Here is a 25530-nt window from a genome sequence, read left to right on the forward strand (position 1 = left end):
GAGGTTATTGATATTTCTCCTGGCAATCTAATGTATAATTTATACAGTAATTGATACAGTTACTAAGAAATTTAGACTAAAGTCTAAAATGGCTTTTTTTTTGCCTTTAAATAAGGAGGTGTTATAAATTCTGTAGAGCTTGAAAGGGGAGTTAGGAGAACTAATTTCTTGTCTTCAGTAAAATAGATTAGAAATTGCTTTAATTTACAATGGTAGGGTAACTGCAATTTTAAGAATGTGAACTGTTCTAAGTCCCTAATGCAGAATTCACAAGAGAATGCTTACAGTCAACCCAACATACTACAGAAATTCAAAGCACACGAGAGGGTTCATTCTGCAAAGGGCAAAATAGAAAGGAAGCAGAGAAGCATAAAATATGGTGGGAATTCATAACAGTGTGAAATGAGTCTGTGAATTCTAAGGTTTATATTGATAGAAATTAAAGCATTTGGAGGAATACTGAGGAATTGTGTGTTCCTGCTTTCAGTATTAAGCCTGAAAGGCAAGGATATCTTGAAGGAAATCAGGAAGGAACCTGGCTTCTTTGACAAAAAGCAAAAAAGTGATCTAGGATTCACTTTTTTCAAAACACTGCTGCTTATAGAAATATCACTATTTTTAACATGATGAAGAGAAGAGGTAAAAGCAGTAAGAACATGATGGATTTTGATTTGCACAGAAAAGGTCACAATAAATGAGAAGAATACTAACATTAGAATCATCCTATGTTTTTAAGTAGTCTCTATAATTTTAGGGGGAATTTAAAATGGCATCTGGCAAGGGTTCTGTGTAGAATTTTTTTTCTGAAGGTTCGAAAAGAAGCCACAAAGGAAATTGGGAAAAAAAATGAGATTACCTGGCTTGGAGAAGTCTCAACGTCAAGTTGCTCCAGTCTCTTTGTAGTAGATCAAGGCTTGGCTCTCATTAGATCGAACAGTGGTTATTGTCTACACTCAGAGCAGCATAAGAAAGAACAAGTTCAAATCTCAGCATGAGCATTTGGGTTGGATATACAGAGCTGTCTCTTCAGATCCTTGAAACAGAATAAAAGTACCTGAAATCTCATTGACTCCATACAAACAGTAGCAGTACTCCCAACTTTTGTGAAATCCAGGTCAGAAGAAATCATTATAGCTGAAGGAATTTTCAGTCCATCCTGTGGGTATCTCTTGTCTCCACTGTTCAGCTGCCCCAAAGATCCTTTTAGTAGCCGCATTTTCATATTCCATTCTGTGTCCCTTTGGGCCCCTTAATGTGGGGAGTCTGATTCACTCATCCCTCACTTAAGTGGTTTTATACCTGAGAGACTTCACCCTTGAAGCCACTTACCCACTCCTCCCTGTCCTCCTCACCCCAGGAGGAGATCTGGAGGCCTGCCTTCAGAGGCATTTCCAGCAGACTGCCCAAATATTGCTGTTACAGAGTGACCCCTGCCAAAAATCGTTGAATTGTCTATCTGATCAAGAAAACCCATTGGTTGCTCCCTGAAGCACTACTAAGAACCAGGAGTGAAGGTTTTGCTTTGGAGATGGCATCCGCCAACACTCTGGAAGAGCAGCGAAGACTGTGGAGGAGTTGTGCCTGCAAGACTGATTTGGTGGTTGCTCTTCAGAAGCCCAAGGTGGCGCTAGTGGTAAGGAACCCACCTGCCAATGCAGGAGACACAAGAGATGCAGGTTAGATTCCTGGGTTGGGAAGATCCTCTGGAGAAGAACATGGCAACCCAGTCCAGTATTCTTGCCTGGAGAATCCCATGGACAGAAGAACCTGGCCTACAGCCTACAGTCCACGGGGTCACAAAGAGTTGGATACGACTGGAGCAAGTTAGCAGGCACAAACAATTTAGAAGCCCAGATGATGCTGGCAAGCGAGCTGTGTGCCACTGTCTCTCCTTCTGCCCTTGTGCTGAGGAATGCTTATATTCCTTAACCTCCTACTTCAGAGTATGCAGATCAAATTACACATTTATGCCTGTTGAAGAACTTGAGAGTGATGCTAACCCTCATGAAACTTCTATAAGCCCCTAGAGCTTCCAATCTATTATTACACCAGAGGCTGCCAGTGCCACCTCTGGACAGTAGGTGCTCCTGGCACCACCATCACCACCACCAGACACTCAGTGTCACCACCTGCAAAATGAGATTTGAGCTGTTGTCTACTTCAGCTGAAAACCATCGATTAAACCCTCCATTTGTCCCGTTTGGGATTATGGGCCACATCCTGGTGCCAGGTCTGAAGAAACAATGGTCTGATCATCTCTACTTCCTTTTTACCTTCCTTTTTGGTTCCAAAGCTCACACATTAGCAATTTCACAGACTAAGGAAGAAGTTGAGATGCTGGGTAGCCAAAAAACACAAAGGTCCATCCTATTTTCCTGTGACATTTTGATTATATCTTATATAATATCAACTTAATAATGCTTTCCCACTGTCAATCCAACTATATTTATGTTTGAGGACTCTTCATAATCAGTGGCAATGCTTGGTATATGTTAGTATAAGAACAGGTGGTACTACAACTGCTCTTTTCTTACTACCTTTATTATTTTTTAACTGTATTATTATAAAGACTCAATCCTCTTATAATTATATAGAGATTTATAATTTATAAAGTGCTTCTATAGAGATTTAGAGAATATAAGGAAAATGTTTTATTTTCACTTAATACTCATAATAACTCAGGTAAGCATAATTATTGTCAATTACCAACAAAGAAATTATGGTTCTAGTATAGCTCACACAAATAGTATAGGCAGAGTTGGAACTTGAATCCAAGTTTTCTGATTATCTCTGCAGTAATTTTCCACTATAACAATCAGTGTAGTGCTTATTTATTTTGTAATAGATGTTTATATCTAGGACAAGTGAACTTCCTACTAGAGAGAATGGTGCTTTTGCTTTAATCTCATATTGTTCTGTTTTATTTTGTTTTCTTTTAGGAAGACATATTTCAGCAAATGAAGCACTTAAGCTGGGTATTATAGATAAAATTGTGAACTCAGACCCAATTGAAGAATCCATCAAATTTGCCCAGAGAATTTCAGGTAAGAAGATAATAAAACTAGCACAAGTTTGGAAATAAGTTAAATGTCCATCTTAATATGGTACTCCTTAAATATTTTATGGCATGTCCAAACAGAATATGATATAGATTTAAAATGAATGAGAGGGCTTCCCTGGTGATTCAGTGGTAAAGAATCTGCCTGTCAATGCATGAGATATGGGTTCGATCCCTGGTCCAGGAAGATCCCATATGCCTTGCCGCAGGGCAACTAAGCCTGTATACAAAAAAAAAAAAAAAAAATAGATAGATAGATAGATAGATAGATACATATATGTATGTATATATAGTGGAGAAATAACTCCAGAAAGAATGAAGAGATGGAGCCAAAGCAAAAACAACTCCCAGGTGTGGATGTGACTGGTGATGGAAGCAAGGTCCGATGCTGTAAAGAGCAATATTGCATAGGAACCTGGAATGTCAGGTCCATGAATCAAGGCAAATTGGAAGTGGTCAAACAAGAGATGGCAAGAGTGAACGTCGACATTCTAGGAATCAGCGAGCTAAAATGGACCGGAATGGGTGAATTTAACTCAGATGACCATTATATCTACTACTGTGGGCAAGAATCCCTTAGAAGAAATGGAGTAGCCAACATAGTCAACAAAAGAGTCAGAAATGTAGTACTTGGATGCAGTCTCAAAAACGACAGAATATCTCTGTTTGTTTCCAAGGCAAACCATTCAATATCACAGTAATCCAAGTCTATGCCCCGACCAGTCATGCTGAAGAAGCTGAAGTTGAATGGTTCTATGAAGACCTACAAGACCTTCTAGAACTAACACCCCAAAAAGATGTCCTTTTCATTATAGGGGACTGGAATGCAAAAGTAGGAAGTCAAGAAACACCTGGAGTAACAGGCAAATTTGGTCTTGGGGTACAAAATGAAGCCAGACAAAGGCTAATAGAGTTCTGCCAAGAGAATACATTGGTCATAGCAAACAACCTCTTCCAACAACACAAGGGAAGACTCTACATATGGACATCACCAGATGGTCAACACCAAAATCAGATTGATTATATTTTTTGCAGCCGAAGATGGAGAAGCTCTATACAGTCAGCAAAAACAAGACTGGGAGCTGACTGTGGCTCAAGATCATGAACTCCTTATTGCCAAATTCAGACTTAAATTGAAGAAAGTAGGGAAAACTACTTTCCATACATGAACTAAACCATTCATGTATGATCTAAATCAAATCCCTGATGATTATACAGTGGAAGTGAGAAATAGATATAAGGGACTACATCTGATAGAGTGCCTGATGAACTATGGACAGAGATTCATGACATTGTACAGGAGACAGGAAGCAAGATCATCCCCAAGAAAAAGAAATGCAAAAAAGCAAAATGGCTGTTTGTGGAGGCCTTACAAATAGCTGTAAAAAGAAGAGAAGCCAAAAAAAAAAAAGGAGAAAAGGAAAGATATACCCATTTGAATGCAGAGTTCCAAAGAATAGCAAGGAGAGATAAGAAAGCCTTCCTCAGTGATTGGTGCAAAGAAATAGAGGAAAATAGAGTGGGAAAGACTAGAGATATCTTCAGAAAATTAGAGATACCAAGGGAACATTTCATGCAAAGATGGGCTCAACAAAGGACAGAAATGGTATGGACCTAACAGAGCAGAAGATATTAAGAAGAGGTGGCAAGAATACACAGAAGAACTGTTCAAAAAAGATCTTCACGACCCAGATAATCACGATGGTGTGATCACAACCTAGAGCCAGACATCCTAGAATGTGAAGTCAAGTGGGCCTTAGGAAGCATCACTACAAACAAAGCTAGTGGAGGTGACGGAATTCCAGTTGAGCTATTTCAAATCCTGAAAGATGATGCTGTGAAAGTGCTGCACTCAATATGCCAGCAAATTTGGAAAACTCAGCAGCGGCCACAGGACTGGAAAAGGTCAGTTTTCATTCCAATCCCAAAGAAAGGCAATGCCAAAGAATGCTCAAACTACCACACACAATTGCACTCATCTCCCATGCTAGTAAAGTAATGCTCAAAATTCTCCAAATCAGGCTTCACCAATACGGGAACCATGAACTTCCAGATGTTCAAGCTGGTTTTAGAAAAGGCAGAGGAACCAGAGATCAAATTGCCAACATCTGCTGGATCATGAAAAAAGCAAGAGAGTGCCAGAAAAACATCTATTTCTGCTTTATTGACTATGCCAAAGCCTTTGACTGTGTGAATCAAATAAACTATGAAAAATTCTCCAAGAGATGGGAATACCAGACTACCTGACCTGCCTCTTAAGAAACCTATATGCAGGTCAGGAAGCAACAGTTAGAACTGGACATAGAACAACAGACTGGTTCCGAATTGGGAAAGGAGTATGTCAAGGCTGTATATTGTCACCCTGATTATTTAACTTCATGCAGAGTACATCATGAGAAACGCTGGGCTGGATGAAGCACAAGCTGGAATCAAGATTGTTGGGAGAAATATCAGTATCTCAGATATGCAGATTCTGCTGCTAAGTCGCTTCAGTCGTGTCCGATTCTTAGGGACCCCACAGACTGCAGCCTACCAGGCTCCTCCGTCCATGGGATTTTCCAGGCAAGAGTACTGGAATGGGTTGCCATTGACATGACCCTTATGGCAGAAAGTGAAGAGGAACTATAGAGCCTCTTAGTTGAGGCTCCTCTTGAAAGTGAAAGAGGAGAGTAGAAAAAGTTGGTTTAAAGCTCAACATTCAGAAAACTAAGGTCATGGCATCTGGTCCCATCACTTTGTGGCAAATAGATGGAGAAACATTGGAAACAGTGGCAGACTTTATTTTGGGGGGCTCTAAATCACAGCAGATTGTGATTGCAGCCATGAAATTAAAAGACGTTTACTCCTTGAAAGAAAAATTATGACCAACCTAGCTGCTGCTAAGTCCCTTCAGTTGTGTCCAACTCTGTGTGACCCCATAGATGGCAGCCCACCAGGCTCCCGTCCCTGGGATTCTCCAGGCAAGAGCACTAGAGTGGGTTGCCATTGCCTTCTCTCCAATGCATGAAAGTGAAAAAAGAAAGTGAAGTTGCTCAGTCGTATCCCGACTCTTAGTGACCCCATGCACTGCAGCCTACCAAGCTCCTCCGTCCATGGGATTTTCCTGGCCAGAGTACTGGAGTGGGTTGCAATTGCCTTCTCCGATGACCAACCTAGACAGCATGTTAAAAAGCAGAGACATTACTTTGCCAACAAAGATCCATCTAGTCAAGGCTATGGTTGTTCCAGTAGTCATGTATGGATGTGAGAGTTGGACTATAAAGACAGTTGAGCACCTAAGAACTGATGCTTTTGAACTGTGGTGTTGGAGAAGACTCTTGAGAGTCCCTTGGACTGCAAGGAGATCCAGCCAGTCCATCCTAAATGAAATCAGTCCTGGGTGTTCATTGGAAGGACTGATGTTGAAGCTGAAACTCCAATGCTTTGGCCACCTGATGCAAAGAACTGACTCACTGGAAAAGACTCTGATGCTGGGAGGGATTGGGGGCAGGAGGAAAAGGGGACAACAGAGGATGAGATGGTTGGATGGCATCACTGACTCAATGGACATGAGTTTGAGTGAACTCCAGGAGTTGATGATGGACAAGGAGGCCTGGTGTGCTGCAGTCTATGGGGTTGCAAAGAGTCAGACTGAGCAACTGAACTGAACTGAACTGATATGTATATACTTCCCTGGTGGCTCAGATGGTAAAGCCTCTGCCTACAATGTGGGAAACTTGGGTTCAGTCCCTGGGTTGGGAAGATCCTCTGGAGAAGGAAATGCAATCCACTCCAGTACTCTTACCTGGAAAATCCCGTGGATGGAGGTGCCTGGTCGGCTATAGTCTATGGGGTTTCAAAGAGTTGGACATGACTGAGCGATTAAACTTAAACTTATGTATACAAAAATAAAAAATAAACTGAATGAGAAACTCTATGTATTGACATGGTTTGATTGCCACAGTATATATTGTATTGTTAGATGAAAAAAGAATCATGTATACTGGCACAAAGACAGAAACATAGATCAGTGGAACGAAATAGAAAAACCATGCACCTATGGACATCTTATCTTTGACAAAGGAGGCAAGAATATACTATGGAGAAAAGATACTCTCTTTATTAAGTGGTGCTGGGAAAACTGTCAACCACTTGTAAAAGAATGAAACTAGAATGCTCTCTAACACCATACACAAAAATAAACTAAAAATGGATTAAAGATCTAAATGTAAGACCAGAAACTATAAAACTCCTAGAGGAAAACATAGGCAAAACACTCTGATGTAATCATAGCAGGATCCTTTATGACCCACCTCCCAGAGTAATGGAAATAAAAGCAAAAATAAACAAATGGGACCTAATTAAAAGCTTTTACAGAACAAAGGAAACTCTAAGCAAGGTGAAAAGACAGCCTTCAGAATGGGAGAAAATAATAGCAAATGAGGCAACTGACAAAGAATTAATCTCAAAAATATACAAGCAACTCCTGCAGCTCAATTACAGAAAAATAAGCAACCCAATGAAAAACTGGGCCAAAGAACTAAACAGACATTTCTCCAAAGAAGATATACAGATGGCTAACAAACACATGAAAAGATACTCAACATTACTCATTATCAGAGAAATGCAAATCAAAACCACAATGAGGTACCATCTCACCCAGTCAGAATGGCTGCTATCAAAAAGTCTACAAGCAATAAATGCTGGAGAGGGTGTGGAGGAAAAGGAACCCTCTTACACTGTTGGTGGGAATGCAAACTAGTATAGCCACTATGGAGAACAGTGTGGAGATTCCTTAAAAAACTGGAAATAGAACTGCCATATGACACAGCAATCCCACTGCTGCGTATACACACCGAGGAAACCAGAATTGAAAGAGACACGTGTACCTGAATGTTCACTGTAGCACTGTTTACAATAGCCAGGACATGGGAGCAACCTAGATGTCCATCGGCAGATGAATGGATAAGAAAGCAGTGGTATATATACACAATGGAATATTACTCAGCCATTAAAAAGAATGCATTTGAATCAGTTCTAATGAGGTGGATGAAACTGGAGTCTATTATACAGAGCGAAGTAAGTCAGAAAGAAAAACACCAATACAGTATATTAATGCATATACATGAAATTTAGAAAGATGGTAACGATGACCCTGTATGTGAGACAGCAAAAGAGACACAGATGTAAAGAACAGACTTTTGGACTCTGTGGGAGAAGGCGAGGGTGGGATGATTTGAGAGAATAGCATTGAAACCTGTATATTATCATATGTGAAGCAGATCACCAGTCCAGGTTCGATGTATGAGTCAGGGTGCTCAGGGCTGGTGCACTGGGATGACCCTGAGGGGTGGGATGGAGAGGGTGGTGGGAGGGGGTTCAGGATGGAGAACACATGTACACCCATTGCTGATTCATGTCAATGTATGGCAAAAACCACTATAATATTGTAAGGTAATTAGCCTCCAATTAAAATAAAGTAAAAGAATCATGTATACAGTAGTTCAACATTTGTATAACAGAAAAGGGGGGACTGAATGTCTATATAGGGAGAAGGTGTGTTTGTAACTGTTTGTTTATGTATAGGATACTTCTGTAAGGATTCACAAGAAAAGATTGATGGTTGCCTCTGAGAATGGGGCTAGCTAGCCAGCAGAAGCAGTCAGAGGAGATGTCTCTTTTTATTCTTCTGTACCTTTTGAATTTTTATTGAATGAGTATATGTTCTATTAATAAGTACAATTGAAATTTAAGAAGAACCAAGCAGGACTTCCCTTGGTGGTCCAGTGGTTGAGACTGTTTGCAATGCAGGTTCTCATCGGAGAGAGTCGGGGAACCAAGATCCCACATGCCTTGTGGTATGGCCAAAACATTTAAAAAAGAAAAAAAAAAAAAAGAATAAGAAAAGCCATGCAAACAAACACTTCAGCAATTAGAAGGCAGGCTGTATAATCTGCCACAATAAAGCCATGGTTCTGACTCAGTGAGCCCGGTTTTCTCCCTCTCACTGGTTTCTCACGTCATGGACTTATGACATTCCTAGATGGTTTTTTTTTTCTTTCTTTAAAAAAATGTTCCTTTTCAATTTATGGAGGTTGGCAGCAAGATGGAGAGGGTTAAAGAGAGTCAGAAAAAATAATTGGAAGGAATGTTGGGCTACAGGCAGAGCAGAGTGTTCATCTCCCCAGTTGGTGGTAGGTAATGGCTCAGTGTCATTCAAAGGCCTCTCTGAAAAAGTCATTCTTTTGTCCACGCTGGCAGGGACCAAACACTTCCCTGAAATAATCCTTCTTTTTGTGGCTCTAACCACTTACTGTTTCATTTCAATAGTGAAAGCTTAAACTGGAGAGGCCAGGGACTGTGAGGAGAAAATACGGGTGACTCTAAAGAGAGTTAGCGAGGCTTTGCCCTAAGGGGAATGAGTTTCCTGCTGTCTTTCTCTTCTTTCCAGATAATCTTCACCACAGTTTCATCTGGTTTTGTTGTGCCTCCTGAGAGCACTTATTGTTTTGTTAGAAGTCAGTTGGCCTACAGGAAAGGCTGTTTGCATTTGGGGAGGGTCCCTAAATGGTTTTTGGTTTGGGGTTTAAGATAGAACCATGTCTATCATTTCTCACCTGTGGTTTTCATTTGTTAAAGACATGATTTCAACAGGAAGTTCTTTTCTTTGACTTCTGTAAATTCAGATTTGAGAGTTAAGTTACTTCAAGAGATAGATGGGGATCATGGTCTGGTACATTTATACAGTAATCTTATAATTAATAAAATCATTTATTTTAAAATGAATAAAATCATAATCATTTATATCTTACAATTAATAAAAATTTTAAAATTAATTTTAAATAAAAATTTTAGCATTGAAGTATTATTTTTTAAATGTATAAAATGGCCTACTCAATCTCAGTAATATTATTACACAGTTTGTCCACTTGGTGGCATCCAAATATTGAGGAGAAATCATTTGCTTTAAAATTTGGTAATTTACCTGTTAACAGTAGGGGAATGGTTATGGTCTTTGGACAATTGTGTATCTTAAATTATAATCATCAAAACTTGGTAGAAATGTGAAATTGTGATCTAAAAGTGTCTAAATACAAAATTACACATGTGCTGTGCTGTCGCTCAGCCATGTCCAACTGTTGGCGACCTCATGGACTGTAGCCCACCAGGCTCCTCTGTCCATGGGGATTCTCCAGGCAAGAATACTGGAGTGGGTTGCCATGCCCACCTCCAGGGGATCTTCCCGATTTTATACTTAGAGCTACATAGTATGTTATGAATGCTGACAAAAATGTAAAGAAAATACACAAAAATGAAAATAACTTGTTTTCCCCCCAAAATTTCATAAATGATGTTTGCTTTGGTTTTGATTTTTCCAGCTTGAGGTGTAATTTACACATAGTAAAAGTCACCCAGTTTAAACGTAGCAATTCGATGAATTTTTGTAGTAATGTACAGTTGTGCGGCCCTGCTACAATCAAGATATGGTTCAGTCACTCTAAAAAGTATGCTCCTGCCTCTTTTAAGTAGATTCCTTGCCCTGCCCTTGGCCACATATGACCACTGGCCTGTTTTCTGTTACTATAGTCTTGTTTTTTAGAATTTCATATAGCATGTGATCTTTTGTGTCTGGTTTCTCTCACTTAGCATGATGTTTTTGAGGTTCGTGATGTTCTTTAACTTAAAAATATTAGTAAAGCAGTCTGAAAGGCATAGTTGAAAAACATACATGTGTGCTTGCATACCTTGTGATTATACTAGAAACTCCTGAATTATAAACTTTGAAACGGTGACTTTCCTTGTATGTGAACTAAATCTCAATTTTTAAAAGTACATGTAAAATTTTTGAGTTCTTTCTCCATTTGTAAAAATATTTCATTAATTCAACCTATTCTCACCCCCGTCATTACCCTCAACTTGCACTGCTGAAATGTTGACCTACAGAAAGAACAGAAAGAAAGGATTAAGAACATTTATTTATATATGATTCATGTTGATGTATGGCAGAAACCAACACAATATTGTAAAGCAATTATCCTCCAATTAAAAAAAGTTTTTTAAAGCTATAGTAATAAAGTATGAGTCTAAAAAAAAAAGAGAGATGCCGGGGTCCAGCCCCGGTGGATCCAGGGTGATTCGAAGGTGGGGACGGAGTCAGCATCTTTGGAAAAATACATATTTAATCACAGATAGAGAGAGATTAGAAATGGATAGTGTAGTAGGAAGATCAGTGGAGAAAAAGAGGCTGAATAACTTGGATTACGTGGAATAGCATCCATGCTCCAGATGGGAATTCAGCCAGAAAAACGGGAGCAAGAAAGAAGCTACATGGGGGAATCAGTCTTTCCAGAAACTGATCCGATTTCTTTATTTTGGGGTTTGCTTATATACCTTTTGTTACACATAGGGATGAATACAGAGTCATGTGGGAGTCAGCAGTCCTGACCTTTGTCAAAATCAGGTGCTTCACATAAATGTATTAAAAAAAGGTCTTAGGAATATTACATCATCTTCCGGCCATGAGTGAGACCTGCTGACATTTTATGATCCTTTCTTTCTGATAACCAAAAACTTATTTCTTCCAAGGGTGTTTTTTCTTAAACCAGGCACCACCCTCCAAATAAAGTTACATTCCTATAGGGTGAGGGTGTAGTGAGTTACAATCAAGAAAGGAATTTATTTAACCCAAGGTTAACATGATTAGTCTTAAAGGTTAATACTTATTTCTCCTATATGCTTAAAGGTTAATACTTATTTCTTCCTATATGCTAGTTATATTCATTATAAGGGTAGGGAACATGGAGATTTAGCAGCAAACATCAGCCCAACAAATGAAAATCCTTTCACCTAATGCTCCCCTTAATATCTATTTAGTCTTAAGATATGATAAAGATACATAAAGTTTATGTAGCAAGGACACAATGATTTATAACAAAGTACAGTGATCTATTACAAAAGAGAAAATCCATTAACTCAAAAAGTCTAGTATTGCTAACATCAAAAACTACTATATTTCTTTTGCTATATTCCAAATACATTGATTAATATATTCCCAGGTGCCTAAGGATATAGAGGCCTGGTGGCAATCATTGACTCAACAAGAAGAAAAAGTCCTATGCTAATTAAGACTCTCAAAATACTCCAAAACTCTCTGTGCTGTTTACGGTTGAGAGGTAGTAAACAATCATGTGCCTAGTGGCAGCAGTATGGATAATCCTGTCACACAAGCTAGTCTGTCAGCAGAGAGGTTTGACCTGAAACATCCTTGTCTCACCCAGAGCAGGGAATTAGCAGCAATTATTGACACAACAAATGAAGAACCCTTCACCAATATAATTCCTAACCAACCCACTATACTAACAATTTCCAACTCCCCAAAAGATTTTGCCTTTAGTAAGTCTAAAACGTCTCGTGCCTCTCAGGTTGGGAGGCTGTAAACAATCACATGTGGCCGGACGAACCTATACAGGTGGGCTAGATAACCTTCAGAGGAGTCCGTAAGCTGAAACACTCTTGTCACGCCCAAGAATTTTTATTGCCTTGGAGCTGCACGTTTACTCCTTCTGCGAGAGAAACGGTTATGGGGGAGAGCCCCCCGTAAAGTCAGAAGTGCAGGTGAGAGCATAAAACAGACTCTGGTTTTGGGGTTAGATGCTCGGGAGCAGGGGGTTTCCTGAGGCTTGATCACGCCTTTGCGTATGCCAAGCCTCCTTCCTCATGACCTTTGCCATGGGCGGAGTTCCTCACGCTGGCCCCCGGCAGAGAGAGACAGAGAGAATACTTACTCAGTTTCCACATGCAATAGGCAAGTTGAGAAGGAAGGAAATTTCCAGTGGTCAGTGTTGCAATTGGAATCAGTTTAGAAAAAATTGCAGTTTTGGAGCCAGTTTGTAAGAGGTTAACATATATATCTAAAAATATGATTTGGGCAGTAGCTTCAAGTTTCTCTATAAATTTAACACACATCCTAGAGAGTTGACTGTGGAAGTTAATTAGCTTCATGTATCTTAATACTCTTGTTACACGAAGCCTCCCTGATGACTGCAGTGCAGTGGATTTAGCAGAGCAATTCAGTTGCTTGGCCAAACCAGATTGCTTTGGCTGAACTCGGGAGGGGAGGGTCCTGTCAAATGTGGTTTATTTGCATTTGGCCAGCAGCCTGCTTGTTCCCAAATGGAGTAAGAACCCCTTGTTCCCACGAGTGTGATTCTGGCATGAAGCTGAAAGTGTGTGCTGTTAGCTGAAGATGAGCACAGGGGACATCCAAGTGGGAGCCTCAGCTCAGGAACCCAGTGCTCTGGTTTTGTCCCTCCAGCAAACCCTGGTCCTATTCCTGTCACTGCTCTGGGCTGTGATAGGCATTTTTTTTTTTTTTTTTTTTGTGATAGGCATTTTTAGTGATTCTTATTCTGCTCAAAGACCTTGATCTGGTGTTGTCCCTCCAGCAAACCCTGGTCCTATTACTATCACTGCCCTGGGCTGTGATAGGCATTTTTAGGATTCTTATTCTGCTCAAAGACCTTGATCTGGTTTTGTCCCTCCAGCAAACCCTGGTCCTATTACTATCACTGCCCTGGGCTGTGATAGGCATTTTTAGCGATTCTTATTCTGCTCAAAGACCTTGATCTGTTTGTTCATTTGGATTTTGTGACTTAAAAAAATCTTCGTGGTTTCATCTGTCTTTCTCTTCTATTTTATCTTTTGCTGTTTGTAATTTATTTTTACTCTCTGTGAACATTTGCATAAACATGTTTCACAAAAGCACAGTGACACTGCCTTACCTAGGAAGCCTAAGCACATATCTAAATCGGGCTTCTTTTTTATGTACCCCAGTTCTTTGGGGCAGAGAAGGCGATGGCACCCCACTCCAGTACTCTTGCCTGACAAATCCCACGGACAGAGGAGCCTGGTAGGCTGCAGTCCATGGGGTCGCTAGGAGTCGGACACGACTGAGAAACTTCATTTTCACTTTTCACTTTTATGTGTTGGAGAAGGAAAAGGCAACCCACTCCAGTGTTCTTGCCTGGAGAATCCCAGGGACAGCGGAGCCTGGTGGGCTGCCGTCTACGGAGTCGCACAGAGTCAGACGTGACTGAAGCGACTTAGCAGCAGCAGCAGTTCTTTGGGGACCCCCTCAAGCCCAGAAAAAGTGCAGTTGTTCTGTCTGTTCTTTGCAGAGCTTCTATGAGAGAGAGTCTATTTATCCAAGCTGGAGAGAGTCCTGTATGTCTTCGGAAACCATTTTTGTAAACTGCACACTGTACATTGTGTCTCTTTATCCTAGAGAGAGAAAATCTCTTCTTGTCAGCTTACTAGAAAGGAAAAAGGGAAAATAATCATCTCTTTTTCCTCCTTGAGGCATATGATTCACTTATTTTCTAAATGAAAACTTCTGCCTTAGAAAACTTCAAAGAATTAAGAAAAAAATATGAATGGGTCAGGGAAAGAATTCAATTATAAGCATACTTGAATCATTAATTAGCTCCTCTCTTTCCCATTTTCCTGGGGAGCTAGTGCTGGTTCTGACCTGCTCACACTTTCCTCACACTTTAGAACTAGCATATATATAAGAAATGCACTTTGAAAACACCATACCTGTAGACCTAAAGGGGAAATTCTGAATAATTTTGTGGGAATAAAATGAAGTTGTAAAATAATAGCATCCTTCAATTACAGCCACAGAACAAAAAGGATAGGAAATTGAGCAGGGAAAAACCTCCTAACGGTTATGCCCTGATCCAACACTCTCTGATAGATATGCTTAGTTTGGTCTGGACAAGTGCTGTGGGGGATCCCCAAATGCCTGTCTGCGGTCTCAGAGGTTCTGAGTATCCCTGGGATACTAGAAGTGTGCCAATTGGCTAAAATTACTGCACACCATTAAGCATTTTCTTCTTCCTTTTTTTTCTTTCTCTTCTCTCTTCAATCTCTGCCAGGTCAAAGTAGCCAGGAGCTGCAGATGACTTCTGATATGGTGGCTGATAAATGCTTTGCTCTTGGACCTCCAAAAGGCTATACCTCAAAAGCAACTATTGAATTTTTTTTTTTTTTTTTTTTACTGTACCAGGTCTTTGTCGTGGCATGTGGGATCTTTAGTTGTAGCATGTGGGATCTAGTTCCTTGACCAGGGATCAAACCTGGGCCCCCTCTAAGCATGGAGTCTTAGCCATTGGACCACCAGGGAAGTCCCAAAATCACCTATTAAATTTTTAAAAAATACTCATGTCCAGGCCCCACCCTTAAAGAATCTTAACTGAGTTCACAGTGGAGCATGGTCATCTTTAAAAGTCCTAAAATAACTCTGATGTGCACTATGATGTTGAGAATCGGCGCCTGTGATGGTGGGGCTGGTGGCAGCGTTACAAGGACAGATCCAGCTCTAAGATACCCATCTAAGCCCTGTCCCCACAAAGACTGTACTAGCCACCTGTTGTCAGGTGCCACAAAACTGACAGCTCTGACCTCTTTCCTCATCCACTCGATCCTCTCCCCCCACTTCCCTCTCCCCACTATCTGTTCTCATCTCTCTTATGGGCCACTAGGAAATTAAATCAGCTGTAGGCCCTGGAAAGGTCTTCTTTCTCTGCTGAGCTTGAAAAAAAGTAAGAGTATTGGTCACTCAGTCCTGTCCTACTCTTTGCGACTCCATGGACTATATACTGCCAGCCTCCTCTGTCCATGGAATTCTCCAGGTAAGAGTACTGGAGTGGATAGGCTTTCCCTTTGCCAGGGATCTTCCTGACCCAGGAATCATACCTGGGTCTCCTGCATTGCAGGCAGATTTTTTACTGTCTGAACCAGCAGGGGAGCCCATAAACTGAAGACTGGCTAATTCACAGGATAACCGAACAATTGTGGCTCAGATGATTAAGAATCTGCCTGCAGTGCAGGGAACCCGGGTTCCGTCCCTGGGTTGGGAAGATCCCTTGGAGAAGGGAGTGGCAACCCCACTCCAGTATTCTTGCCTGGAAAATCCCATGGACAGAGGAGGCTGGTGGACAACAGTCCATGGGCTACAAAGGGTTGGACATGACTGAGTGACTAACACATATACACATATGCTCTTTGGTGAAATATCCACTCAAGTTTTCACCCATTTTTAAAACTGAGTTCTTTGCCTTATAGATCTTTATATACTCTGGATATAGATACTTCATTAGTATTTGATATGCAAGTTGTATTCATTGTCTGTTGCTTGATATAACAAGCTCAACAAGCTCAGCACTTTAAACAATGCAAATGTATTATCTTATCTATCTACAGGTCTGAAGTCTGGTAGGGGTCTCACTGGACTGAACCCAACTGTCAACAGTTGCACTTCTTTCTGAAAGTTCTTGGGGAGAATCTGTTTATTGCTCACTTGAGTTGTGGGCAGAATTCAGTACTTGTGTTGTGGGACCAAGGTCTCCATGTTTTTGCTGGTTGTAAACTGATGGCCATTCCTAGCCTAGAGGAGTGGCTCTTGGTCCCCTTCCTCCATCTTCAAAGCCACATTGTCATCAAAAGAACTTTCTGTGTGGCATCTCTCTGACTCTTCCTCTCTCACTACAGCTGGGAGAGGCTCTCCTCTTTTAAGGGTTCATGAAATTAGATTGGGCCTACCTGGATAATACAGGGTAAACATCACATCTCAAAGTCTTTAACCTTAATTATATCTGTAGAGTTTCTTTGCCATGTAAGATAATACATTCTCAGGTTCTGGGGATTAGGAAGTAGATGTTTGGGGAGCATGTTATTTTGCCTACCATGCAAGTATTTTCTCCTAGTCTATGGTTTATCATTTCATTTTCTTAATGATGTTCTTTGAAGTACAAAAGTCTTTAATTTTGATGAAGTCCAACTTAATGAATTTTTTTCTTTTGTGGATTGTGCTAAGAATACTTGGCCTAACCAAATGTCATAAAGATTTTTCTTATTTTTTTAAGAAAGTCTTACAGTTCTAACTCTTCAATTTAGATTTATGGCCCATATTTGAGTTAATTTTTATATGTGGTGCTAGGTAAGGACCTGTTTACTTATTTCATGTGAATATTTGGTTGTCCTCAGCTTTGTTCGTTTAAAAAAAACTCTCCTTTCCCTCATTAAATTGTTTTGGCACCCGTGTTGGAAATCAATTGGTGATGATTGTAAGGGTTTATTTCTTAACTCAGTTTTTTCCATTGATTTGTATGTCTATCTTTGTGGCAATATTATACTGTCTCCTTTTCTAGGTACTTTAAAGTTTTTGTTACTGGTAAGAATAGAATTAAAATTATTTTGAACCTAAAATATTATTAACTCAGAACTATTTTTCTTAAGCTCACTGGCAGATTAATATAACTAATCTATCTATTATCGTGGCCTTGAAGTAAAAGGAAGATGTAACTTTTATGCCTCTATTAGGTAACTTGAAATTGCTTTGAATCTATTAAATTCTATCTTATGGGGCTAAGTTGCAAAGATGTCAGAGATTTTGTTATTAGTGTTACATTAAATATCTTGACCACTGAGTCAGTTGCAGTGAGGTGGATGAACCTAGAGCCTAGTATAAGGAGTGAAGTAAGACAGAGAGAAAAACAAATACCATGTTAATGCATATATCTGCAATCTAGAAAAATGGTACTGATGAACCTGTTTTCAAGAAGGGCATAGAGACACAGACATAGAGAATGGACCTGTGGACACAACAGGGCAAGGAGTGGGTGGGATGAATTGAGAAAGTAGCGTTGACGTATATACACTATCATGTGTGAGATAGCTAGCAGGAAGCTGCCATATGACATAGGGAGCCCAGCCTGGCACTTGGTGATGGCTGAGGGGAATAGGGGCCAGGAGGGAAGTTTAGAGGGGAGGGGAGGGAGGCCTAAGAGGGATATATATATATATATATATATATATATATATATATATATGTATATATGTATATGTGTATATATGTATATATATTTGTATATATGTATGTATAATGACTGGTTCTAGATGTTGTATGGTAGAAACCAACACAACGTTGTAAAGCAATTTTCCTCCAATTAAAAAGATTTTTAAAAACAAACACATTAATTAATCATTTAATGGAAAACTATCTTAAATAGTATTTATTATTATATACGCACGAGCCTTTGATATAAGTTAACAGTTCCAAATTTTCTTTCTTTTTTCTTTTAGATCTATCTCCAGAATCCCGTAGAATCTGCAACATGCCCGTCCCGAGCTTGCCCAACATGGACGCCATTTTCAGTGAAGCGTTTCTGCAGGTGCGGAAGCGGTACCCTGGGTGGCTGTCTCCGGAGGCCTGTGTCCGAGCAGTCCAGGCTGCTGTCCAATATCCATATGACATGGGCAGCAAGAAGGAAAAGGAGCTGGGCCTGTACCTTAATACCTCAGGGCAGGCCAAGGCCCTGCAATATGCTTTCTTTGCTGAGAGGATGGCAAATAAGTGGTCCACTCCCTCCGGGGCTTCCTGGAAAACATCGTCGGGACGACCCATCTCCTCTGTTGGCGTTCTCGGTAAGAACATGAGCAATGTCACTCCCCAAATCTGCATTTGTCAAGTACTACCATTTGCTTTGGGCCACTACATGCCAGGCTCTTTGCTGAACATATCACTTTTTTAGTTAACTTAATTTTCACCCCAGCCCAAGAACTATCTTTGCATGTGAGGCTTAGAAACACTAGGCCTTCTCAACAGTGAACTAATTAAACCCAAGTCCTCTAATGCTACATCTGTGTGATTCCAGACTCTCGGCATTTTTAAACTCATTTCTGCCTCTTACATGTCCCTCATCCCTGGGTTTCCCAGCAAGATTATGATGTGTACCACATTTCAAGGTGTGGCCTGTCACTCCTATAGCTAGGGATTGGGAATGAAGGTTGTGTCTTTCTGGTCCTTGCATCCATTCACTTCTCCTGATTCAAAGCCACTATCCCCAAATTCATCTTTACCTGAAACATGGGCTTCCTTACATTTTCCCCTTGAAAATTTCTCAAACAAAATGCCTTCTTTCCTCAGAAGCTAGCTCTCCGAATGGCTTATTTGGGCCACTATCCTAAACTTCACTTAGTCTTAGTCTTGGCCCAAGAATGGCCTTGGGTGGATTCCAAATCCCCTGAAAGAGTAAGTGGAGTATGGTATGTATTAGCCTGTATACAGTCTTCTGGGAGAGGAGGTCCAAAGTTTACTAAAAGCACCAACTTTCTTAATCTTCACCAAGCTCTCTAGCACCAGTGCAGTGTGAATGAAAGAGCCTTCTCTACATTTTCTTAGTCTGAAGCTGTCTCAATGAAATTTGGAAATAAACTAGTACGTCTTCAACACAAACATGCTGTGCTCCTTGTAGCACTGACTCTGTTCACTTGTGATTTTTTAAGGAGCTGGATAAATAGTATGGCAAAGAACTGATTGTACCTTTTTATATTCCTTCAGCAGCACTGATATTTGTTTCTAGTTATGTATGTACCTGTTTCTTCTTTCCTGTATTCCTTCAAGCCAAGAAAAATTAATGCAGAATAATAGTAAAAACTCTTTATCAGTATCGTGTTTGTCAACCATCATTTGAGAATTTCCGTTTCCTTATCGTGAGCTTTTTAAAAAGACTTCAGGTTTGTGTCTGGCATGGAATGTTTATAAGTTCAAAGTTTTTTTTTAAGTATATACCACATTGTTCTGAAAAATATTTGCAAAAGCTTTTAAAGTATGTAGAAGACAATGTGGATGAAAATAAAGTGAGAGCTGGTCATTTCCCTCTTCGTCATGTTTTTCTGCTTCCTGCTCTGCCCGCCTTGGTCTTGGTGACGCAGCCTCCCTCTGTGCCCCATGTCCTCTGGAATGCACCCACAGCCTCATCTGGTTCACAGTGGCTGTCCCTCTGTCTCCTGCCTGAAACCTGACTTACCCTGGGCACTTGCTTCTCCTGAAGCCCACTCAAGAAGGCTGTTGCTTCTTCCCACACTCCCTGGACTGCACTGCCACTTCCCACTTCCCCTCTCAGACCGTGACCCCTTTCTGGACACTCTTCCTCTGTTTTGCTGCCGTCTCCCTGCCTGCTCTATCCCTCCTCATCACTGTCCGCGCTCCCCTGCCTTGGCCCTCATTTCAGTGCCTGGCTCACGGTTATCCGCTTTGGCCCCAATCCTGCTGTCCTTTCCTTGTTGTCCTCGTCCCCTGTGTGGAGAATCCATCCAGCCCTGTTGCTTCTGGGTTCCTTCGCCTCCTCAGATCCAGTGACATTCGCCTCACTTCACTTCCGTGACCCACACTTCGGGCTTCACCCTGAACATTTCTCCACCACTGAAATGTGAACTTTTTCACTACAACCTTGTGTTTCTCCACATCCCTTTCTCAGTTATTCCAACTGCATCTGTTATGTGATAAGCTCTTTTAATCTTTACTTCCTTCTCTATTCAGTTTTCATTTCCAATCATCACTTCAGCTACTCCCTTGCCTACATCCTCAGAAGCCGTGACTCGTTGTCCTTTCATTGGGCCCCCAGGAAAACCCCAGCCCTGATGAGCCCAGGTTTGCGCCTCAGTGAGCCTGTGCTCTCAGAGTGGGTCGGCACCCCTGCAAGTCCACTTTCTTTCACCTCGCCTGAGCTCTCAGGTCTGTCGGAAGGGGAGACGACTGCTGTGGACTAGACACTGAAGAGCCAGCAGTCAAAGCATCCCTCATCCTTTATTTGCTTTGAGTAGAAGGGATTCTTGACGATGTTTAATTCCAGGGTAGTTAAAGGCAGTGACTTGGTCCAGGAACAGGACTCCTGGTCCCTGTCTGTGTGTGTTTAGTGAGGAAAATTTAGGAAACTAAATTCAATATGCATACAGTATTGACCTATGAAAACATAATTACCAACAGTGAAAAGCTTGGTCTTTCAGCCCTACTTTCTTGAGAACTTTGAGACCACAAGGTTGTGAGAAGTTAGTGAAGAACTCTTTGAAGGAAACAGTTACAGGTTTCGTGTATATTTTTAGTGATTAAATGAAAAAATATCAGTTTATAGAAATGAAGGTCTAAAATAATAGCTGATACTTCTCCCCCCCCCCCCCCCCCCCCGCCCCTGCAACAAGACATTGTTTATTAATCAGAAGAGCAGCAAGGATAATTCTGCGTTAGGTTAAAAGCTGCATTTCAAGGGCCCAAGTTCAGGCTTCCCTGGTGGTTCAGTGGTAAAGAATCCACTTGCCAATGCAGGGAATGTAGGTTCGCTTCCTGGTCTGGGACAATCCCATGAGAGAAGCTAAGCCCCTGCACCACAACTACGGAGCCTGTGCTCTAGATTCTAGGAACTGCAACTATTGAGCAATGCTCTAAAGCCTGTGCTCCACAGCAAGAGAAGCCACCACAGTGAGAAGCCCGTGCACCACAGCTAGAGAACAGCTCTCACTCACTGCAACTAGAGAAAAGCCCACACAAAGCAATGAAAACCCAGCATAGCCACAAATAAGTAAACAAAAATATATTGAAAAAAAGGTCCAAGTTCTGTTTCCAGATTCTCTTATAGGAGTGATAAGGCTAGCACCTTATAGCCTTCTACTTTGTAGAAGTAGCAACTTCTGCAGAGAGCTGCTACATGCTTTGTCTGATTTGATCTTCACCAAAACTCATGAGATCAGAGCTTCAAGCAGTCACATTCCCAACCTGAAGAATTTGGAAACTAGACTCTGAGTACAGTGACTCCAAGTCACATGCTGAAGGCGTGGGGTAGGACTATAACTCAACCGACTGCTCTTAAAAATCCTTCCCATCCTTCTATTTCTACTTGCTGCTAAGCTGCTGCTAAGTTGCTTCAGTCGTGTCCAACTCTGTGTGACTCCATAGACGGCAGCCCACCAGGCTCCCCCGTCCCTGGGATTCTCCAGGCAAGAATCCTGGAGTGGGTTGCCATTTCCTTCTCCAATGCATGAAAGTGAAAAGTGAAAGGGAAGTTGCTCAGTCGTGTCCGACTCTTCGCTTCCCCATGGACTGCAGCCCACCAGGCTCCTGTGTCCATGCCATATATTCTGTACGTTAAGGATGCAGGCTCTTCACATGACCTGGGTTGAGACCCCAGCACACCTACTTGCTAGGTATCAGACCTCAGGAAAGTTACTTACATCTTCAGGTTGCTCATTTGTAAAGTGGGTTAAATGATAGGACTTAACGCATAGGGTTGTGGTGAGGATTAAGAGTTAATACATGCAAAATGCTTTAACGCATTTCTAATATGTTCCTTATGAACACTCAATAAGCTTTAAGTTTTTTTTTTTAAGCTTTACTATTAATAGTATAAGGTAATTTAACATGGAAGTTTTCACGCTTACAAGGAATTGAGTAAAATTATAGCTAAGCCACTTCTAGAAAGCATTAGTCTGGCCCACTCTGTGGTTAGGACTATGAGCTATTTGGGGCTGCAAAGGTCCTTCAGCAGCCCTGCTCTGTGAGGGGAATGCGAGGAGCTGTGCTCCGCCCTCACAGGTGGCTTTCCTTCTCTGCTGTGTTCAGTGCCATCATCTGTATCACGTTGTACTGTACGAAGCTCTTTCACGTAAACTTCTCATGAGTCCTTATTGTTCCTGTGAGATTGTACTCTCTGCTGCTGCTGCTGCTAAGCTGCAGTCGTGTCCAACTCCGTGCAACCCCATAGACGGCAGCCCACCAGGAATGGTAGGAATTTTATATGAAGCTTGGGACTGAAAGCCAGAGGGCCAGGGTTTTGAACCATCAACTCTACCTCCCATTTATGCAGGCTAAAGTTTAGGATACAAGCTGCTACAGCAGTGAGAGCTATCCAGCCTTCTTGTTACTGAGTGAAACACAGATGTTTAGTAAATTTGCAAAACTGTTTTAAATAATTCAATATATGTATTAAATAATTTAATATGAGTTAAAAATTAAATGTATTCCAGAGGAACTAAATCAATAATTTCTAATGATTGATAATATAATATATTCAAAACCAATCCTCACAAGGGATTAAGAGGTATAAATTATTATATATGTAATAAATAAGTTACAAGGATATACTATACAGCATAGATAATATGACTGATATTTTATGATAACTTTAAATGGAATATAATCTATAAAAATCTGAATCACTATGTTATATTTTAAATCAACTATACTTCAATGTTTTAAAAAAGACCTAAAGCTAATCAATGTGAAGTGCAGAAGAGTAATATGTACATAGCTTTCCCTGAACTGTTTCATCCACAGCAGGTTGGTCAGGTAACAGATAAGCTGCTGCTATAACAGATAACAGTCTCAACAGCTTAACAGAATAAAGATGTATTTCCTCCTCACTCTCAAGATAATTCTAAAATCAGGTTCTTTCCAACTAGTGGCTCTACCATTCTCCTGGACAAGGGTCAGCAAACTTTCTGTAAAGTGCTAGACAGTAAATGTTTTTGGCTTTGGGGGCCTTATGTTCTCTACTGCGACTATTCAACTCTGCTGTTGAGAACGAGTATAGCCACAGACCATATAAAAACAAATCGGTGTGATTGATTCCAGTAACACTTTATTTATGGACACTGAAATTTGAACTTGATATCATTTTCAGGTGTCCCAAAATATTCTTACTCTTTAATTTTCAACTATTTAAAGCATAAAACCATTCTTAGCTCACAGGCAGTTAGAAGCAGGCCATGGGCTGGATGTGACCTGCAGGCCAACACCTGCTCTAGGGTCTCCTCCAAGTCCTCAGAGTTGATCTCTGCATCCTCTGTACCCAGGTGGTAATGAAGGATCTTGTAGGAGATTTTAGGGGCCAGTAGTGATCCCACATCACCCTTCCCCCATTTCCTCAACCAGAATTAGTTACAGGCTCTACTGGGATATAGGAGGTCTAGAAAGTACAGCCTCCTATGTGCCCAAGAAGAAAATGAAACGGTATGGGGAAGAAATGGCAGCATATTTGCCATCAAATGATTTTTCTATATTTTCCATTCTTCTTGCCTTTCTTTAAAATATTTCTCACTTTCCTTTTCTCTTCCCCAGCCAGGTGGTTCATCATTTCATACTGTTTCAGTATGACCTTTCTTTAAATATTTCTTCCTTATCTTGAAGCTTTTCTTGACTCACCTAACCAAAAATAATATCTTTCCTTTAAAGCATCAAAGAACTTCTCTCATCACATACCTTACCTTACATGGTGAATACTTGTGAACTTTTCTTCTTCCCATCGCTAGATTATAAGATCCTTGAGGGTTGTGTTAGTGTTAGTCACTCAGTTGTGTCCATCTCTTTGTGACCCCATGGACTGCAGGCCACCAGGCTCCTCTGTCCATGGAATTCTCTAGGCAAGAATACTGGAATGGGTGACCATATCCTTCTCCAAAGGATCCTCTCAACCCAGGGATTGAACCCTGGTCTCCTGCAATGCAGGCAGATTCTTTAACATCTGAGCCATCAGGGAAGCCTTGAGGGTTGGTACTACACAGATTTTTAATTACAGTTTTCTTGAGATGAAACTCCTATGTGATAAAATTGACCCATTTAAAGAGTAAAATTCAACATAAAATGGTACAGCTGCTATGAAAAACAGTTTCTTCAAAAATTAAAAATAGAATTATCATACAATCCAACAATTCCACTTCTGGGCATATCCAAAAGAATTGAAGGCAAGAACTCAAACAGATATTTGTCCACTCATGTACATAGCAGAATTATTCTCAATAGTGGCATAATGGCAACCCAAATGTCCATTGACAGATGAATGGATAAATAAAATGTGCTACATATATATATATATGTACATATATAAAGGATACAAAGGGATAATATTCAGCCTTAAAAGGTGGGGAATTCTAACACATACTACATGAATAAACCTGAGGCTCTTCTGCTAAGTGAAATGAGCTAGTCACAAAAGGACAAATACTATTTGATTCCACTTATATGAGGTATCTAGAGTACTCACAATTATAGAGTGTAGAATGATGATTGCCAGGGAGAGAAATGGGGAGTTCTGGTTTAATGAGCACAGTTTCAGTTCTACAGGATGAGAAGAGTTCTAGAGATAGATGGTGCAAGATGGTGTTGGTTACACAGCTTTGTGAATGTGCTTAATACCGCTGAACTGTACACATAAAAATGGTTATGATGTTAAATTTTATGTTATATGTATCTTATCATAAAACATTTTTAAAATACATAGTAACAACGTCACCAAAAAAGGAGCACACTTAAGTTGTTTTTAGATATTTGTAAAGTTGTCCAACCATTGCCACAATTTTATTTTACTTTTTTAGACTTAAAAAAAATTTTTTTTTTAGTTTTTTGGCTGTGCCCTGTGGCCTGTGGGATCTTATTTCCCCGATCAGGGATTGAACCCATGTCCCCTGCATCGGAAGTGTGCAGTCTTAACCACTGGATTGCCAGGGAAGTATGCCGCAAACAATTTTAGAACCTTTTCATCACCCTAAAAAGAAACCCTGTACCCATTAGCAGTCATTCCTCATTGCCCTTCCTCCCAGCTCCTGGCAACTACTCATCAATTTTCTGTCTCTATTGATTTCCCTATTTTGAACATTTCATA

At 40.6% G+C, this 25530-nt stretch overlaps 1 protein-coding gene across 1 annotated transcript in view; it reads left to right on the forward strand.

The window, feature by feature from the left end:
* EHHADH (enoyl-CoA hydratase and 3-hydroxyacyl CoA dehydrogenase) overlaps positions 1 to 25530 on the forward strand; it is a 68188-nt gene that overhangs the window by 37513 nt on the left and 5145 nt on the right. Inside the window, exons 5-6 of the mRNA XM_027957538.2 lie at positions 2940 to 3044; positions 18182 to 18523. Of these exons, the coding sequence (XP_027813339.1) occupies positions 2940 to 3044; positions 18182 to 18523 (447 nt within the window). The remainder of the gene's footprint in view (positions 1 to 2939; positions 3045 to 18181; positions 18524 to 25530) is intronic.

This window comes from Ovis aries, chromosome 1 (assembly GCF_016772045.2).
Source record: "Ovis aries strain OAR_USU_Benz2616 breed Rambouillet chromosome 1, ARS-UI_Ramb_v3.0, whole genome shotgun sequence".
NCBI classification, from domain to species: Eukaryota; Metazoa; Chordata; class Mammalia; order Artiodactyla; family Bovidae; genus Ovis; species Ovis aries.